Source organism: Phyllobates terribilis, unplaced genomic scaffold (assembly GCF_046119375.1).
Source record: "Phyllobates terribilis strain yellow unplaced genomic scaffold, ASM4611937v1 Scaffold_12__6_contigs__length_324123572, whole genome shotgun sequence".
Classification (NCBI taxonomy): Eukaryota; Metazoa; Chordata; class Amphibia; order Anura; family Dendrobatidae; genus Phyllobates; species Phyllobates terribilis.
The window spans coordinates 255,974,164-255,995,317 of record NW_027362772.1 but is presented as its reverse complement, the minus strand read 5'-3'; the positions used below and the strand labels follow the sequence as shown (position 1 = coordinate 255,995,317).

The 21,154-nt window shown below is 43.4% G+C and overlaps 1 protein-coding gene across 2 annotated transcripts in view; it reads left to right on the top strand.

Annotated features, from left to right (window-relative positions):
* CFAP74 (cilia and flagella associated protein 74) overlaps positions 1-21,154 on the top strand; it is a 157,095-nt gene that overhangs the window by 114,748 nt on the left and 21,193 nt on the right. For both annotated transcript variants that reach the window (XM_073656878.1, XM_073656877.1), the window contains exons 28-32: positions 7,493-7,638; positions 12,065-12,199; positions 17,736-17,845; positions 19,864-19,919; positions 20,691-20,810. In XM_073656878.1, coding sequence (XP_073512979.1) covers positions 7,493-7,638; positions 12,065-12,199; positions 17,736-17,845; positions 19,864-19,919; positions 20,691-20,810 — 567 coding nt within the window. The remainder of the gene's footprint in view (positions 1-7,492; positions 7,639-12,064; positions 12,200-17,735; positions 17,846-19,863; positions 19,920-20,690; positions 20,811-21,154) is intronic.

Genomic DNA, 21,154 nt, shown 5'->3' with positions numbered 1-21,154 from the left:
ATGCTTAGCACTTGTTGTCCATTTTGCCTTCACTCTGCGGTCCAGCTCACCCCAAACCATCTCGATTGGGTTCAGATCTGGTGACTGTGGAGGCCAGGTCATCTGGCGTAGCACCCCATCACTCTCCCTCTTGGTCAAATAGCCCTTACACAGCCTGGAGGTGTGTTTGGGTTCATTGCCCTGTTGAAAAATAAATGATAGTTCAACTAAACGCAAACCGGATGGAATAGCATGCCGCTGCAAGATGCTGTGGTAGCCATGCTGGTTCAGCATGCCTTCAATTTTGAATAAATCCCCAACAGTGTCACCAGCAAAGCACCCCCACACCATCACACCTCCTCCTCCATGCTTCACGGTGGGAACCAGGCATGTAGAGTCCACCCGTTCACCTTTTCTGCGTCGCACAAAGACATGGTGGTTGGAACCAAAGATCTCAAATTTGGACTCATCAGACCAAAGCTCAGATTTCCACTGGTCTAATGTCCATTCCTTGTGTTCTTTAGCCCAAACAAGTCTCTTCTGCTTGTTGCCTGTCCTTAGCAGTGGTTTCCTAGCAGCTATTTTACCATGAAGGCCTGCTGCACAAAGTCTCCTCTTAACAGTTGTTGAAGAGATGTGTCTGCTGCTAGAACTCTGTGTGGCATTGACCTGGTCTCTAATCTGAGCTGCTGTTAACCTGCGATTTCTGAGGCTGGTGACTCACATAACTTATCCTCAGAAGCTGAGGTGACTCTTGGTCTTCCTTTCCTGGGGCGGTCCTCATATGAGCCAGTTTCTTTGTAGCGCTTGATGGTTTTTGCAACTGCACTTGGGGACACTTTCAAAGTTTTCAAAATTTTTCGGACTGACTGACCTTCATTTCTTAAAGTAATGATGGCCACTCGTTTTTCTTTACTTAGCTGCTTTTTTCTTGCCATAATACAAATTCTGACAGTCTATTCAGTAGGACTATCAGCTGTGTATCTACCTGACTTCTGCACAACACAACTGATGGTCCCAACCCCATTTATAAGGCAAGAAATCACACTTATTAAACCTGACAGGGTACACCTGTGAAGTGAAAACCATTTCCGGTGACTACCTCTTGAAGCTCATCAAGAGAATGCCAAGAGTGTGCAAAGCAGTCATCAAAGCAAAAGGTGGCTACTTTGAAGAACCTAGAATATAAGACATATTTCAGTTGTTTCACACTTTTTTGTTAAGTATATAATTCCACATGTGTTAATTCATAGTTTTGATGCCTTCAGTGTGAATGTACAATTTTCATAGTCAAGAAAATACAGAAAATTCTTTAAATGAGAAGGTATGTCCAAACTTTTGGTCTGTACTGTGTATATGTATATGTGTATATATATATATATATATATATATGTATATATATATATATACACTGCTCAAAAAAATAAAGGGAACACTCAAATAACACATCCTAGATCTGAATGAATGAAATATTCTCATTGAATACTTTGTTCTGTACAAAGTTGAATGTGCTGACAACAAAATCACACAAAAATCATCAATGGAAAACAAATTTATTAACCAATAGGCCTGGATTTGGAGTCACCCCCAAAATTAAAGTGGAAAAACACACTACAGGCTGATCCAACTTTGATGTAATGTCCTTAAAACAAGTCAAAATGAGGCTCAGTATTGTGTGTGGCCTCCACATGCCTGTATGATGTCCCTACAACGCCTGGGCATGCTCCTGATGAGGTTACGGATGGTCTCCTGTGGGATCTCCTCCCAGACCTGGACTAAAGCATCCACCAACTCCTGGACAGTCTGTGGTGCAATGTGACGTTGGTGGATGGAGCGAGACATGTTGTCCCAGATGTGCTCAATCGGATTCAGGTCTGGGGAACGGGCGGACCAGTCCATAGCTTCAATGCCTTCATCTTGCAGGAGCTGCTGACACATTCCAGCCACATGAGGTCTGGCATTGTCCTGCATTAAGAGGAACCCAGGGCCAACCGCACCAGCATATGGTCTCACAAGGGGTCTGAGGATCTCATCTCGGTACCTAATGGCAGTCAGGCTAGCTCGGCGAGCACATGGAGGGCTGTGCGGCCCTCCAAAGAAATACCACCCCACACCATTACTGACCCACTGCCAAACTGGTCATGCTGAAGGATGTTGCAGGCAGCAGATCGCTCTCCATGGCGTCTACAGACTGTCACGTCTGTCACATGTGCTCAGTGTGAACCTGCTTTCATCTGTGAAGAGCACAGGGCGCCAGAGGCGACTTTGCCAATCCTGGTGTTCTGTGGCAAATGCCAAGCGTCCTGCACTGTGTTGGGCTGTGAGCACAACCCCCATCTGTTGACGTCGGGCCCTCATACCTCCCTCATGGAGTCGGTTTCTAACTGTTTGTGCAGACACGTGCACATTTGTGGCCTGCTGGAGGTCATTTTGCAGGGCTCTGGCAGTGCTCCTCCTGTTCCTCCTTGCACAAACGCGGAGGTAGCGGTCCTGCTGCTGGGTTGTTGCACTCCCACGGCCCCCTCCACGTCTCCTGGTGTACTGGCCTGTCTCCTGGTAGCGCCTCTAGCCTCTGGACACTACGCTGACAGACACAGCAAACCTTCTTGCCACAGTTCGCATTGATGTGCCATCCTGGATGAGCTGCACTACCTGAGCAACTTCTGTGGGTTGTAGAGTCCGTCTCATGCTACCACAAGTGTGAAAGCACAACCAACATTCAAAAGTGACCAAAACATCAGCCAAAAAGCATTGGTACTGAGATGTGGTCCGTGGTCCCCACCTGCAGAACCACTCCTTTATTGAGTGTGTTTTGATAATTGCCAATAATTTCCATCTATTGTCTATTCCATTTGCACAACAGCATGTGAAATTGATTGTCAATCAGTGTTGCTTCCTAAGTGGACAGTTTGATTTCACAGAAGTTTGATTTACTTGGAGTTATATTCTGTTGTTTGTGTTCCCTTTATTTTTTTGAGCAGTGTACAGTAACACGACATCCAGCAGTTTATTACACTTCATAACTGCACATAACATCGTCCATCTCAGTGGCTCATCGACATGTTTACACATATAACATCCCAAGAGTCTTTCCAGTGACAGATATGTCCACATGGCTCCAGATACAGCCTTCAGCAAGGTAACAATATAAATGTCCACATCAAGCAGCGTTTTTACCTTTGCCGGGTTACAGCCGCTTCAGTCAGTTTGGTTCTGCCACCGCTGTGGATTTAAGGCTTCACAAGGCCTCTCTCCGTCCAAGGCTGCTGGCATCCCACACACACCCAGGGATCCAGCCTTCGCCCTCCAGGACTACACGAGGCTTCACCAGGCTTCACCAGGCCTGGCTCTCTCTTCAGGCCACACTAGGTCACACTAACCTCACACTAGGCCACTCCCATACACAGGGATCAGGCCTCACGCCTCTCACACCTGTTTCAAAACTACCAGGGTTTATATATCTTTCAGTGCACATAGGACCTGAGCTGATGTCACAGTCATGTGATCAGTCACCTGAGGGGAGGTACATGGTCAGCCAGAACACACCCCCTGGACATTTTAGCAATGCAGCAAGCCGCTGCATTACATATCCCCACCCTCTGTTCAAACTTGTGGGGTTGAACACATAATATACACAATCACATTGTAACACACGGTTCACACAGAGACCATGTACTTGACAATTGCGCTGCTCAGCCCCTGGAACATTAGTCATCGACATTAGCCCATTCCTTAGGGACATACCATTTGTCATTGTCATTGACTTCGTCAAGTCACATTTCCAGGTCGTAACCTTGTCAGACCTCCCCCGCTCCCAGCGGTCAGTCGTACCCTTGTCAGACCTTCCCCACTCCCAGCGGTCAATACAGCAGTGTGACTCACATGCCCTGATATCTAAGGTCCGGTTCGACTCCGTACTGTCCCGTACTCTATTGGGTCGCTTGTATGGGCCACTCAAACCTGAGTTACTGGAGGTCTCACTACCTCTAAACCCACGCCCACTACTCTCAGGACATCTTGAAAGGTCCCTAACTTCCGCTGTAGCTGTTCTGTTATTTAGGGGGCCCTTTCTCTGTCTGGTCTCACAATTTCTAGACGGCTGCCACCTTCTGCCGCTCAGGTGATTCTGTCTTTCCCCTCGCAGTCTAGAAAGATTCAACTGTTCTACCTCTCGCAGGTAGGTCACTCGGTATTCCATCAGCATGCGTATATATGCAAGACTTTCTTCCGTTCCTACAGCGGAGAATGACACCATGCCGTCTTCATCTGGTATCCAGTCCTGTCAATCACGTGGACTGCTTACTCTCATCACACCAGACTTCTTTACCATCATCTACATGGCTCGGCCATTTCTCCCAATGAGCTTTCTTACCAGAGCCTGAGGCACCCGGATGACCTCTTCACGCAGACTTTGAGCTTTTCTCATAAGCTCCAGTTGTCTAACGGCTTGCTTCGTCTTCAACCGGAGAAACCACTTCGTGCGAATACATCGCCAGTGCATGTCACTTAGGATAGCCACCCTTTTCACTGTGACTTCGGTTGTGGACAGGACCAGCAGCTGTTTAGCTTCTGAGGTCGAGTACACCTTACAGGCTCCCACGGCCTTCTTAAACTCTTTATGCACAGACTCACTGGTGCATTCTTCTCTCAAATCCTTGCGTACATCTATGAGGCACTTGTACCGAGAGGTTTCTGTCTCACCATTGGTCTCCGAACGATCATCTGGCTCAGGTTTCAGGGGCAACTGACTTTCAGCTTCTTCACCCTGTATGCTTCCCCTGAGCTCACTCACAGCTACAACCTCAAGAATCTTCATCTTGACCACTTCCATTTCATACTTATCTTCTGTTAACACTCTCTTAGCTCTCCTCTGGTCCACCTTCTCATGGTATAAAGGAGTAAGTGCAACTTGTGATACTTTGCCAGGCGACCTTTGAGCTCGAAAACTTCTTCCTCTAGCTCAGCTACTCGCCTCTCAGCAGCCCATCTCTGAAGCTCTTCCTGCTTCAACTGCTCCTTTAACAGTAGAGTTCTCTCAGACCTCTCTGTCTCCAATGCGCCCACTCGGCTCTCAACAGCCAGTCTCTCAAACTTCTCTTGCTTCAAATGGGCTTGTAGCGTCTCCTTGAGCTCCTGAGGGGAGGTACATGGTCAGCCAGAACACACCCCCTGGACATTTTAGCAATGCAGCAATGCGCTGCATTACAATATATATATATATATATATATATATATATATATATATATATATATATATATATATACAGTACAGACCAAAAGTTTGGACACACCTTCTCGTTTAAAGAGTTTTCTGTATTTTCATGACTATGAAAATTGTACATTCACACTGAAGGCATCAAAACTATGAATTAACACATGAGGAATTATATAGTTAACAAAAAAGTGTGAAACAACTGAAAATATGTCTTATATTCTAGGTTTTTCAAAGTAGCCACCTTTTGCTTTGATGACTGCTTTGCACACTCTTGGCATTCTCTTGATGAGCTTAAAGAGGTAGTCACCGGAAATGGTCTTCCAACAATCTTGGAAGTCATTGTCCTGTTGAAAAATAAATGGTGGTCCAACTAAACGCAAACCGGATGGAAAAGCATGCCGCTGCAAGATGCTGTGGTAGCCATGCTGGTTCAGTATGCCTTCAGTTTTGAATAAATCTCCAACAGTGTCACCAGCAAAGCACCCCCACACCATCACACCTCCTCCTCCATGCTTCACTGTGGGAACCAGGCATGTACAGTCCATCCGTTCACCTTTTTTGCGTCGCACAAAGACACGGTGGTTGGAACCAAAGATCTCAAATTTGGACTTATCAGACCAAAGCACAGATTTCCACTGGTCTAATGTCCATTCCAGGTGTTCTTTAGCCCAGACAAGTCTCTTCTGCTTGTTGCCTGTCCTTAGCAGTGGTTTCCTAGCAGCTATTTTACCATGAAGGCCTGCTGCACAAAGTCTCCTCTTAACAGTTGTTGAAGAGATGTGTCTGCTGCTAGAACTCTGTGTGGCATTGACCTGGTCTCTAATCTGAGCTGCTATTAACCTGCAAATTCTGAGGCTGGTGACTCGGATAAACTTATCCTCAGAAGCAGAGGTAACTCTTGGTCTTCCTTTCCTGGGGCGGTCCACATGTGAGCCAGTTTCTTTGTAGCGCTTGATGGTTTTTGCAACTGCACTTGGGGACACTTTCAAAGTTTGCCAAATTTTTCGGACTGACTGAGCTTCATTTCTTAAAGTAATGATGGCCACTCGTTTTTCTTTACTTTGAATTTGTATTATGGCAAGAAAAAAGCAGCTAACAGTCTATTCAATAGGACTATCAGCAGTGTATCCACCTTACTTCTGCACAACACAACTGATGGTCCCAACCCCATTTATAAGGCAAGAAATCCCACTTATTAACCCTGACAGGGCACACCTGTGAAGTTTAAACCATTTCCAGTGACTACCTCTTGAAGCTCATCAAGAGAATGCCATGAGTGTGCAAAGCAGTCATCAAAGCAATATAAGACATATTTTCAGTTGTTTCACACTTTTTTGTTAAGTATATAATTCCACATGTGTTAATTCATAGTTTTGATGCCTTCAGTGTGAATGTACAATTTTCAAAAGTCATGAAAATACAGAAAAATCTTTAAATGAGCAGGTGTGTCCAAACTTTTGGTCTGTACTGTATATATATATATATATATATATTACATACAACAGGTTTTCCCTTTACAAACTGTAACTTTAATAGCACTCCAGCAGGCAGCATATTCATAAGTGACCAGCTGCCCCTCATACCTTAAAAAAAAAACAAAAAAAACCCCCTTTTTTTAATTCTCCCGCACCGTATCCTGATCTGTGCCGTCCGGTCCAATGTGTACCTCCAGACCATGGTAGTCACCTCCTCTGTCCCCGCCATCGTCATCCTCCTGCCTTTATTCACATGTCTGGCGTAATCCTCACAGCCTGTGGCACATGCGCAGCTCTTTTTCCCTATTATGCAATCTTATAGGATCTTTGTGGGCATGTCAATTTACTGCTCTACATTATTACCCTGTGAGCCATGCCCCCTATGTAAAGACTATACAGTTAGAACTAAATAAAAAGGCCCATATCTCCGAAACCGTATGACGGATTTAATAAAACAAAAAAAAAAATGGAATACTCAGCAGAGCAGAAGGAATAAAATATGAGCAGGTCTTCTTTAAGACTATATCACACAGTCATCATAATTCAGTATTCGTGTTTGCAAGAGATGCTTGTTGTGAAACTTGAATTAATGGTAAAACATATTTTTAATATTTTATCTACATTTATTTTTTAACAAGTTGCTGTTTGAAAAAGTTTCCTGTCGATATCTTGGCTTTCTCATTATACAGCAGTAGTATCTGAATTAAATTCTTAGCTCCCTTCCGAAAATTCAGATTTAATGTGAACGTGATAAACATGTTTTCAATAAACCAGGACGATGATATGTAATATTCAGATGTAAATACTCATTATTCTTTTTCAGATCAAAAAAGAAAGAGGAGAAGTTTCCTCAAAGAAGGGTAAGAGAAAACAAGTTGCCTCTCCTAAGGAGGTGCCAAAGGAGAAGTTCCTAAAGTCGACAGAGCAGGTCCTGACGGAGTTACCTAAGATTGAAGATATCAAAGTGGAGTAAGGATATTTGTAATACAAACTATAACTTGTCATTGATGTAACCTCAAGCATATCCTAATAAATCATAATTCAGGGGTTGGTAAAATTGCAAAGTGCTTGGAAAAATAATAAATTAGTTGTTATTAAAAATCCTCTATATTCTCAAGAATAGAGGGATTTTTAATGTTATTGTTTACAGCTCATTGCCTAGGTTACCAGCCACCACTGCAGTGCATGCAAGCTTTTTCCCGATCTCTGGAGTACACTGTTACAAGCTGACCAGATCGCTGGAGCCCACTGGTACAAGCTGGCCAGATCGCTACAGTGCACTGTTACAAGCTGGCCAGATTTCTACACTGCACTGTTACAAGCTGGCCAGATCGCTACAGTGCACTGTTACAAGCTGGCCAGATTTCTACAGCGCACTGTTACAAGCTGGCCAGATCGCTACAGTGCACTGTTACAAGCTGGCCAGATTGCTACAGCGCACCATTACAAGCTGGCCAGATCGCTACAGCGCACTGTTACAAGCTGGCCAGATCACTGTAGTGCACTGTTATAAGCTGACCAGATCACTGGAGTTCACTCTTACAAGCTGGCCAGATCATTAGAGCGAACTGTTACAAGCTGGCCAGATCGCCAGAGCACACTCTTACAAGCTGGCCAGATCATTAGAGCGCACTGTTAAAAGCTGGCCAGATCATTAGAGCAAACTATTACAATCTGGCCAGATCGCTAGAGCGCACTGTTACAAGCTAGCCAGAATGCTGGAGCGCACTGTCACAAGCTGGCCAGATCGCTAGAGCACACTCTTACAAGCTGGCCAGATTGCTGGAGCGCAGTGTTACAAGCTGACCAGATTGCTAGAGCGCACTCTTACAAGCTGGCTAGATTGCTGGAGCGCACTCTTACAGGTTGGCCAGATCACTAGAGCGCACTGTTACAAGCTGGCCAGATCGCTAGAGCTCACTCTTACAAGCTGGCCAGTTCGCTGGAGTGCACTGTTACAAGCTGGCCAGATCACTAGAGCACACTGTTACAAACTGGCCAGATCATTAGCGTGAACTGTTACAAGCTGGCCAGATTATTAGAGCGAACTGTTTTTAGCTAGCCAGATCATTAGAGCGAACTGTTACTATCTGGCCAGATCGCTAGAACGCACTGTTACAAGCTAGCCAGATCATTAGAGCGAATTGTCACAAGCTGTCCAGATCGCTAGAGCTCACTGTTACAAGCTGGCCAGATCGCTGGAGGTCACTGTTAGAAGCTGGCCAGATCGCTAGAGAGCACTGTTACAAGTTGGCCAGATCGCTGGAGCTCACTGTTACAATCTGGCCAGATCGCTGGAGCGCACTGTTACAAGCTGGCCAGATCACTGGAGCACACTGTTACAAGCTGGCCAGATCTCTGGAGCGCACTGTTACAAGCTGGCCAGATCACTGGAGTGCACTGTTACAAGCTGGCCAGATCACTGGTGCTCACTCTTACAAGCTGGCCAGATCATTAGAGCGAATTGTTACAAGCTGGTAAGATCGCTGGAGCACACTGTTACAAGCTGGCCCGATCGCTGGAGCACATTGTTACAAGCTGGCCAGATCACAGGAGCGCACTGTTATCAAGCTGGCCAGATCGCTGGAGCGCACTGTTACAAGCTGGCCAGATCACAGAAGCGCACTGTTATCAAGCTGGCCAGATCACAGGAGCGCACTGTTATCAAGCTGGCCAGATCACAGGAGCGCACTGTTACAAGCTGAACAGATCGCTGGAGCGCACTGTTACAAGCTGGCCAGATCGCTGGAGCGCACTGTTACAAGCTGGCCAGATCACAGGAGCGCACTGTTACAAGCTGAACAGATCGCTGGAGCACACTATTAACACCTGATCTGGCCAGCTTCAGTGCAACTGCACTCTTTTGTTGCTGCTATGAGACAGCTTTGCTTCTGCAACATTGGAGGTGCACACATTTTGGGCCACTGGCATAACAATGCCGCTAGTCAGAAATGTCAGTCAAGAAGGAACGCACTGCCCCAAAGCAAGCAGAAAGCCGGAGGCTCGGGAGCGGTTTATTCTTGCAGAAGATCTTGAGACAGTCCCTATAACATAATATTATATTGAATTTAAAATATCATTAAGCCCCCGTCTCACATAGCGAGATCGCTGCTGTGTCACGGTTTTGGTGACGCAACAGCGACCTCACCAGCGATGTCGCTATGTGTGACACTTTGCAGCGATCAGGCCCCTGCTGTGAGGTCGCTGATCGCTGCAAAGTGTCCTGGACCATTTTTTGGTCGTTGCTCTCCCGCTGGTCAGGACACATCGCTGTGTGTGACCAGCGGGAGCAGCGATCAGGCTGGTAACTATGGTAAACATCGGGTTACTAGGGGCACACGCGCACTTAGTAACCCGCTGTTTATCATGGTTACGAGCTTGCTAAAGTGAGCGGTAACCTCCCGCTCACTGTAGCAGAGTGGTAACCATGATAAACAACTTGTTACTAGGAGCGCGTGTGCCCCTAGTAACCCGATGTTTACCATAGTTACCAGCCTGCTCCTGCTTCAGCAGGCTCGTAACCAGGAGCAGGACATCGTGGAAAGATTCTTTCCACGATGTCGCTGCTCCCCTGATCATTGGTGAGCCTGCCTGTTTGACAGCTCACCAGCGACCACATAGCGACGCAGCAACGATCCCTGACAGGTCGTATCGTTGTCGGGATCGTTGCAGCGTCGCTAAGTGTGACGGGGCCTTTACTTGATATCTGAGTAATATTTTAAAGGAGTTGTCCACTTTCCATTAGCCCTTTATTTTAGAAGACTTCCTTAATGATAAGCTATCACAGTGGGGCAGATTTACTAAAACTGTTCAATTGTTAGATAGCGTAAACTTGGATTAGACCATTTTAAAGGGGTTGTCTAATCTTCTTTCTTCAGGAGCACACCGCTCCTCTCCCTCCTGGGTTCCTGCTCCTCCTCCTTGCCAGGAGACGGTGTGCTCCTGAAGATAATTCAGACCTGTATCATGATTGCGCCACAGGTTCGAACTGTTCATGCTCCAATGCTGCTAGCAGAAGCAGCTTTGCCTACGAAGCATCTGAGGAGCGCAGAGGCAGTGACGCTGGGCAGATCCACTCATTCGGCTACCTTCTAAACTGCATTTGCAAGCTGTATAACAAAAACACTTTCCTAGGAAACTGGCCACCTGTGATAGACTGCAGAGGTTGTGCGTAATCTAGGCAACAGGCAGTAAGTTATAAAATTAAAAATCTCCCCATTTTTGAGTTGAGGTAAATAACAAAGTTTCTTGTTTTTACACACACTTTGACATTTGATCCACAAAGAGACAACCCCTTCAAACTGCACATAATGTATCACAGTGTTTTATGTTGTTTTGTAAAATCTTTAGACCCTTTTGTCTCACTTTACATCACCTATTAGATGACCTACTTTGTACCTGAAATTTGTGCCCACAAATTGGTGCAATTTTGGTGCAAGGTGTCAAATTCAGAGCCAAGGCGCAAAAAGTGTCTTACACACATAATAAATGAAGTGCGCATATATGATTGTTTGAGTTTGTCCCAGAATTCTGTCTCATTTATCTTCGTACATATTTCTCAGTTTGTCCTGCTACTGCTGGGACTTCCATTGATCAGCTACAAATTGGGAATTTTTCGGCAAGTGTAAATTTTTCCTACAGCACTAGTCCTTGGAAAATGAAGCATTACACAGTTCTTATTAAAACCAATAGGTTGTGTCTGCGTAATGTAGGGATGCTTTGGCTCCACGAGAATGCTCGTTTTGGCTGCTCTCCACTTTGGCTTATAGATTAAAGTCCTGAACCCCCATTTGCTTAAAGGATAATAGGTGGACAAACTGGGTTGCAATGGATTTGGCTTAGTAGTCTACACATTTGTGGAAGCTAAGGGATCACCTGGCAAAGGGATCTGGACTTTATTCCTGGGACAGTGATCGGGTGATGCCCTGCTACAGGCTCCGTTAACAGACTAGACCATACTATGACGTGATTCCAAGTCGGAAGAAGAAGTACGTTCACAACAGTACAGAGGCCAAGGTGAGGTCTACTAGTTCACAGCCAAGATGGTTGACAAGTAGAAGTTCTGGAGGTAAAGAAAGACAGGATATAGGCCTAGTCAAATGCTAAGGCATACGGAAGGTCTTCTTGCAGCTAACTGGTACCGAAATGATCTTATTGCTTAGCCACAGGATACTGGTACAGGGAACCTTGTAAATTGTTTGGTTTGAAGCTATAAGTAATCTCATGGCATACTTCTTCTGATACCAGAATTGTATTCTTGAAGCAGTGGTCCTCAGTGGACTGCTTTTAGCTCGGATTTCATTCCTGGGCAGTAAGATTGGAATATATCTTTTATTTTTATAGTGGGTCATGGGTTTGATTTGATTTCTGAGGTCTTGTTTCTTATTTATTTCAGCTCTGATGAGTATTCAGCTGCCCGAGTCTCCATCTACCGTAGGTTTACGGGAAGGTTTGAGAAATTTATAATACCCTGCTTCATTGCCAGCTGTGATGTCAGCAAAAGGAAGGTTGGAGAAGATCTACATTTCAGGTACAAACTTGGTAGGAATACAGAAAAAAAGCAAATTCCATCTCAAGATTTTTATCACAGTTACGGAAGGGTCATACGACCATTTTCTCCACATCCAACAAAAACGGTCCGTTAATTATGATGATCAGAGTTTGATCAGAGTGTGGTACGAGTGCCATCCGATTTTCTCGTACGTGGAGAAATTAAAAAAAATAAACAACACCACCTTCTCCATTCTCACAGTCCCTGAAAGTTGGACTGCACTTGGATATCATTTAAGTGTGGTCTGATTTTTGTCACGGACCCATAGCCTTGCATTGCCGATTTTGATCTGTCACTCGGTCCGAGGAAAAAAATCGGATATGTGCATAGCCCTATAGAATATCATAGGTACCAGTGCTATCTGTGAAAACCACAAATAGGATTCGAATGAGAAAATTGGTAATGTATACGAGTCCTTAGGTTATGTGCGTTTTTCCAGCATTTTCTTTGGAGGGTTTTCCCATGGTTTTTGTGATGACCTTTTTACTGTCGTTTTCTTCACTCCATTCACTCCATTGAATATTGAAGAAATCGCTAGCGTTTTTTTAAGCAAAAACAATGTCAAAATACTCCAAAAGGCATCGAGGCGTCTTTTGGGATTTCCTACTGACTTGTATTATAAAGTACAGAGCATCTTCCGAGCCAAAAAAATGGTTATGTCACTTCTTTTTACTGCTTGGTGTCTTTGGAAGCCTGAAGCAGTTAAAAGACATTAAATAACCTGAACATGTGCAAAGCAAGTCGATTTTACATAGAAACGCATATGTTGATTCTTTTGAGCATTTTCTCTCGGTTACCACAGCGGAATCTGCCTGAAAAAGATGACATGTGCACATACCCTTAGGCTATGTGCACATGGAGTCTTCTTGCTGAGTTTCTGGAGCAGAAACCTTGGGCTGAAATTCAAAGTTTTTGAAGAGTTTTGAGATTTGGAGGAGGATTTGGAGAGTTACAGCTCAGTGGCTATGGGCAAACAGTCTTTTTACAGAAATTTCAGAGCAGAAATTGAGCCAAACATCTAAGTTTTAGAGAAGTTTTGAGTTATTGAGGAGGATGTGGAGAGTTTCCACTCAGTTTCTGCTTAGTTTCTGCTCCAAAATCCCTCCAAATTAAATATCATGGTGTACTTTGAAACAAAAAAATAGTCAAAGGAGCACATTTACTTAATATTGGTGTTAAATAGTCTGGCCTTAATTCCCGAGCACTGGTGTAAAACATGCCAAATTTATTAAGGGTTGCAGTCCTATTTATAGTTTTGGCGCATTATGGGCAGCTCGTGCACCACAAATCGAAATCCATGCCAGCTTTGAGCAATTTCTGGCGTAAATCATAGTGCATCTCAGAAGTCAGTGGTAATGACTCCATCCCTGGTAAGCTTTGAGTGTGCCAAATGGACCTGTGAATCTTATCTGTCTACTGTGTCGCATTAAGCCTCCTGATAAACCTACAAGATTTGGAAATGCGTAGAGGCATGGACATCTAGAAGCACATACTACTAATGATAAGTTATCTATATTCTTACTTACCTACTATGGTGGCCTCCCAGGCAGTAATTTATGTGTCCTTTATTCATTTCCCTGTATCTAACTGGCTCTATCATTTACTATATAATTAGAACAGGAAAGTCTAGGGGTAGTGAAGGACAGCCCCCATTGAGCGGGGGCGCCATTTTCGTTTATCCACAGCTAGGCAGTACCAGCCCTAGGTATCATACTAGGGATTTGCAGGTTTTGGGTGTTGCCTGGGATATATCTACAGCGTTTCTGGTAATACACTTTAAATATATATATATGTAAGCATACCAGACACCATATCCATTATTTTATCTACTCATTTTTGCACAAGATATTTTGGTGTTTTAAACATAATTGAATAAAGTTATATTATTAAGGGGATTATATGTTCACTCTTCAGTTAAATAATTCCCTTATATACCAAGTACTGTCACGGGTGTGTCAGAGGTGACAGACAGTCGCCCTGCAGTTGGTTGCAGGAGATCTCTACGTTTCGCATTGCAGACAGTTTCTTAGATGAGAGGCTGTCTTTAGGACCTAGCGGCTACCTCCCTCTGCTAATTAGCTCTCTGGCCTGGGTGTATACATACCTGGTGTGTCTGAGAGGGAGTTGCCGGCTATATTCATTTCTACTTGTGAGGCTTAGCAGGAGCAGTACTTCGTCCTCTCTGGAGCTTGATGCCGTGTGCATATTTGGAGTCATCTAAAGCTAAGCTATTTCCCCGTTTTGTCTACCCTTGTTTTCTATAGTGTTTAGTGGAGGTTGACTAGTGCTCATCTCCTCCCATCCCTAGCCGTACCCATACGCCAGGGAAAGTAGGGCGAGGCATGTGTGCGGCGATTGCTGAAGAGGCAATATAGGGACGGTAGTTGAGACAGGGTGACGCTAGACCAGACTAGGAGGTCTCCACTTCTCCCTTTCCCTAGTGTCTGGACTCCCTTTCACTTTTCCCTCTGTGTTGCACTAACACCTGGTGTAACAACTACACTACAAATGTTCATACTGTATATGAGAGGCTATGGGCCTCATGCTATATATGGGAGGCTATGTGGGGGCTCATGCTGTATATAGGAGGCTATGTGGGGGCTCATGCTGTATATAGGAGGCTATATGGGGGCTCATACTGTATATGGGAGGCTATGTGAGGGTCATGCTGTATATAGAAGGCTATATGGGGGCTCATGCTGTATACAGGAGGCTATGTGGGGGCTCATGCTGTATATAGGAGGCTATGTGGGGGCTCATACTGTATATAGGTGGCTATGTGTGGACTCATACTGTATCTAGGGAGCTATATGGGGGCTCATGCTGTATATAGGAGGCTATGTAGGAGCTCATGCTGTATATAGGAGGCTATGTAGGGGTTCATGCTATATATAGGAGGCTATGTAGGGGCTCATGATGTATATAGGAGGCTATGTGGGGGCTCATGCTGTATATAGGAGGCTATGTAGGTGCTCATGCTGTATATAGAAGGCTATGTAGGGGCTCGAACTGGTGTTCAAAGGAGATTTACAATGACAGGCACGGGGGTCTTCTGCAGATGTCCAGCTGTCATGACAAACCCATCAGCGCCCCCCCAATCACGTGACAGCAGGATTTGTGACGTGCTCGCAGAGATTAACAGTGGGATTTAACTGGTTAACAGCTGCCGGTGGAGCCAATTAAATCAGCTGTCATGTGCAGGTAAAGTTGCAGGCTCAGTGCTGGAGCCCACATCAAAGTCGGGGACACGATATATGACGTAAATATATGTCATATGTCGTGAAGGGGTTAAAAATAAATGTCTGTACCCTCTAGGACACACATGTCAAACTCTGACCCGTGGGCCAAATCTGGCCTGCAGGGCTAGTGTTTTTGGCTCGTGATACCGGCATCACACTCTCAGCATCCATATATTTGAAAGCCATGATGAAGAAGAGAGCCATCATTCTCCCTCTGTGCCTGATGTCTTAGCTCAGCAGGCGCAATGACGTCACTACAACACACCCACCAAGCCGATCAGTGCAGAGGTTCAGAGAGTTCACTGCAGAGACCAGAGCAGCAGGGGAATGCAAAGAGGGGAGTATTTTTTTTTTTTTATGTGGGGCCATTTAATGGAGGACTTGTGGGGCTATAATACTGTATGAAAGGCAATACAGAACCCATTATTCTATATGGACGACTATGTGGGGCAGATTATACTGTATGGAGGACTGTGGCCCCATTATACTGTATGGAGGACTATGTGGGGCCATTATACTGTATGGAGGACTATGTGGGGGCCATTATACTGTATGGAGAGATGTGTGGAGCCATTATTCTGTATGGAGGACTATGTGGGGACGTTATACTGTGTGTGCGGATCACAGTTGGGGAATTATACTGTGATGGGGTCACCATACTTTGCCAGGTGGATGGGGGGTACAGTAGGATCATCATACCGTGCATGTGGAGGAATTCACTGTGGGGGTATCATACTGTGTCTGGCCGACACTTTTGTTGGCATCATACTCTATTATCCGTAGTTTATCCTTTGCTATTACATATTTAAATTCGGCCATTGAACCATATGCTGTTCATTGCTCTTACGTAACATTATATTATTCCAGTATGCCCCATTTGTGATTATGTGTTTATTTTATTTTAAGATATATTAATTAAAATGTACTTTGTTCGTGGGACAACCCCTTTAGGTTTGTTTCCATTTGAAAAAGTTCATTGTTATATTTGATGATAAGGAAAAACTTCAATTATAGATATTTTTTTATTAATATGAATATTGGCCCATGGCTTTGTCCAAGTTTTTAATTTTGTCCCTCTGTGTATTTGAGTTTGACATCCCTGCGAGTCTAGAATGACTACAGACACTGCTGCTGATGTGGACTGTATAGCTGATATCACAATGTGTAAAAGATCAAGGCAGGATATTCTGTAATATGAGCAGTTTTCAGAACAAGTAGAAATATTTACGAGGCTTCTTTCCTTGAAATAAAAAGATTTTAAATTATTACCCTTTTGCGGGTAATTGATAGGATCTGTGTGCACAATAAACTTGCTTTGCCTCAGTAATGCCATGCCACGGCATAATAAAAAGCTTTCTGTTTTGAGTTTGCAGTATTGGGTGGGTATTCAATAGAATTATAGCTTAGAAGCAAATTTTCGGTGCAATTTGATACATTTAGTATGAGAAAATCTTGTGCCATGAGAATAAAGTACTTGGTGCACGTAATTATTCCTGCACAGAATCCCTGTAGGCAACATGGTTTGAAAAAATGATTTAAGTTATGCAACTTTTTAATATAGTTTGTGTTTTATTTCCTCCTTGTTTTCAAGATCTCTGCTTGCTGCCAGGAAATGGAAAAAATTATTGTACTCATTTTGTGTTTTAAAATCAGAATTGATTGAATTGAAAAATTTAGCTTAAAGGGAATCTATCACCTGGTTTTTGCTACATAATCTGACAGCAGCATGATGTAGAGACAGAGACCTTGATTCCAGCAATGTATCACTTATTGGGCTGCTTGCTATAAATTTGATTAAAATCACTGTTTTATCAGCAGGAGATTATCACTTGTAAACCTTCTGCCAGGTAGTCATGACCTCTTTATAACCCCGCCCACACCACTGATTGGCAGCCTACTGCTTATGCATAGGAAAAGAGCCAATCAGTGGTGTGGGCGGGGTTATACAGAGCTCAACATTCAGAAAACTGCCTGACCTGCCGCAGAGAAAACAGGGATTTTATCAAAACTGCAGCAAGCAGCCCAGTAAGTGATACATCACTGGAATCGGGGTCTCTGCCCCTACATCATGCTGCTCTCAGATGGGATAGGAAAGTCTTGGTGATAGATTCCCTTTAAGAGGTGTTCCAATATTTTTAATTTATTTTTAATCATGGGGGGGCTCCTATTGAAGAGTATTATATTGCTTGTATTGAGTAGTGTGTGTGTGTGTGTAAGTATATATCTACATATATTTATTTATTATCCTCTTGTATACTGTTTTCCTGTCTCTACAGCCCACACAACACCCTGTATCTTGAGCTTCACTGTCCTGCAATAGCACCACCTTTGATTGTCAGTTCTGAAAGTGGACGCCATCTGATCGGCTTCGGAGAGGTTGCAATAGGTACTTAATCACTTGAACGAGGAAGATACCAGCTAACGAGAGCACATTTCTTTACACTTCATTATAAAATGACCTAAGTAGCTTCATTTAACATTGCTATCTCACATTTTATTGATGGCTTTTGGCACCCTTCAAAGAGCAAATTCCTAACAAGCCAGACATCCTAGATGTGTATAAATTGCCCGATTCCTTATTTTTTATTTTTTTCTATTATGAGTAAAGAGAGGAGGGTGATGTCTTTATTTGATGTGCCACACTTCTACCATAGATTACCAAGCTTAATGGATTTTCAAATTAAAAGCAACAAGCATATCTGCGAATGGCTCAATTACATTTTATGTTAGCGTGTCATCGCATTGTCTTTCTGCCGCGTTAACAAGATCGTAATGATTTTGCCCGTATTACATTCTCTATGTATAATTTATTTGCAGAATTAAATACAAATATTAGTAATTATAAATAATTTTTAACAATTGGTGTCCTTGTCTTAATGGACTAGGTCTTATTAAAATAAAATAATAATAAAAATGTGAAAAAAAATACACATGGCACAAGTGCTGTACAATGAGACACATGGGGTCCCATTTGCTCCTTTACTCTGGAGCTCTCTGTTTGTTGTCATACAACACTATCACATTTTGATTTTTTTAGCGCTTTTAGGAGTAAAATACTCTACATACGGTATTTGATAGAGAATCCATATTTAAACCTCTGTATGCTTTTGTATGAAATCAGTATGAGTGCCATATCCCAGCTACCTACACTTGTATGGAGCAATAATACAGTTATAAAACATTTTGTTTGTTTTTTTCAGAGCAGAATAAAACATGTTTTATTTTTTTTTAATCTCTCCTCTCCCTTGCTAAGCTAAGATAATAGCAATCAAAGAATTTGGCACCCAAAGAGTTCACTTTTTTTAATTCCAAGTGGGAGTTATCAGATATTTTTTACTGTGGCGTGTACTTCTTCTCCCTGTATGATGCTGACCAATGATAAGCAGACAGCAACACACTGGAGAAAGAACACACCCCCTCTATAGCATATAGCAGGTTTCTCAGTGTGTGAGATGTAAAGAGATCTGATCTGATCTGTACAGCCCTGATCTCCCGCTGTATCCTCATGCATGATTAGAAAGCACAGATGACTAACACCTTTCAGATAAGGTCTCTATGAGGGGAAAGTGAGCACAGTTGAGTTTAGCTGTGTCACATTACAAACCCTTTTATCAGCTATCATCCTCATATAGCACTGTCACCACTGCTGTACTGTCCCTCCCCCCACACTGCTTGTCTAGAGATGTGTTAGTATCACATTTATGTCTTTTGTGCTCACCTTGTAATCACTCTGAAGTGAGATCAGAGCAGGGTCTCATTACATCTCACAAAGGAGTAGTCCAGGACAGGTAGATGAGACATGTGAGATGAAATGACAGCCTTGATATGACTGCAGAGCAAGTGCAAGTTGCTTGAGCACAAGAGACATAAGTGCAGTTGCTAACACACTCACTAATTATGAAAGCTGAAAAAAGGATTTGTAATGTGACACAGCTAAACTCAGCTGCACTATCCTTCCCACCACACTGACTCAGCGTGGAGTGGAAAGGGTTTATTAAAAACGTTGCAACACTTTTGTGAAAAAGTAAGAGATTTTAGTAGGTGCTGTATTTACAAAAAATTGCGACTCTTTTCGCCACTTTTGAAAAGTTCTGAGAAAGGTTTTCCCAAGAGGGCAAAGCCAGCGACAGTCTTACAGTTTTAATATGAAAAGCTGCAGAAATTGTCACGCATTTTTGAGAAAATTTTCTGGTGTCAATTTAAATTTCGTCAAATCTGCATAAGATGCACCAAATTTATTTTGGGATGTGCGCTTCTTATTGGATTTGGCTTATTATACTGCAGAGCAAATCTGTTTTACACTGGAATATGAAGGGACAGTCTTATTAAATCGCCCCTGATGCTGCCGGACACTGTGATTGAAGTACTGAAAATGTTCTAACATCTGTTTTTTTCTCTTTGCAGGTCAACGGGTAGTAATGAAAGTAACTTTGCAAAACATTTCCTCTGAGCCCGTGGAAGTATCCTTTAAGCCTTATAACATAAAATCTATTGTTAAGCGTTGAGACCAGTGACTCAGTTCTTGCTTTTAACACTTCATTCTCATTGTTCACCAAAAATAGCAGCTGATCCTATTTATAAATGGTGCACACATCATTAGGTTTGACCTCGGCAAACACACAACAGTTTTCGCAGTATATGAGTTGTGGGAGACACAAACATTGGATTCTTGTTAAATTGCTGTTAAAGTAATTGATGAAGTAGAAAATGAGACCACCACTATAAGTTCCCCATATACAGAAAAGTCGTCCTAACCCGACAGAACTGGTCGATTATGTCATGTGTATTGGGTCCTTCCACCTCGTCCAGGCAATTGATGAGCTCATCAACAACAAGAAAAAGGATGTGCCAAATTTTTGGGGAAAAATTACTTACACCATAACGGAAACCCGACTGACTTAATATATTTTAATGCAATCTATCAGGTGCCATTGGTGTACTTCATTTCACGGAAATATATTATTTCCCTTTTCTGTTCCTGGAATGAAACCGAGAAACGAAATTCCCTAACATAGATGTGAACCCATCCGAAATTTCACAGGTTACATTGCAGTTAGGTTGAATGCGCATTTACGATTCAGCATCGTTAAGGGTTAACCGCAAGCAGTTCGACTTTAAAAGAGCTGAAAACTGTGATCCCAAAGTTCCTGCTAGATAATAGTCTATTACCAGTGGAGTTATGAGAATTGCTGTTGACATCTATTATACTCCTTGACTCCTCATTTTCCGAGCCTCGTTTCTCTCTCTTCAATTCCTGCGGTCCTTTTGTGCTGCTCAATCCTGTTGGTATAGTGGACCCCGGAGCGAAGTGTCTTCTTCTCATCGCCTTTTCACCTGAGGAAGACAAAACTGTGAGTCTTTAGGAAGACATTCTTAAAATAGATATTAAAAAGCTGCTGCTTAAAGTGAATGTCCATCCTTAAAGAGAACCTGTCACTTGCTCAAAAAATTGAGTTAAATACGTTGTAAAAATCCTCAAACCCCCCTGATTCTGATGCTCTTTTCCGTTATCCGCTGCATCACTCCATTGCAGAAATATCCACATTTGTTGCTTCTGGGGCGCAGTATGTGAAATCTCTGCTTTGTGGTCCAACTGGGCGTTTCTTCAGAGTCTTCTCTGGGGTCGTGCGCTTTCACCCCTCCCTCCCAGACGCTGCCAATCACAGCTGAGCAGCTTATCTAGCAGTCTCATACT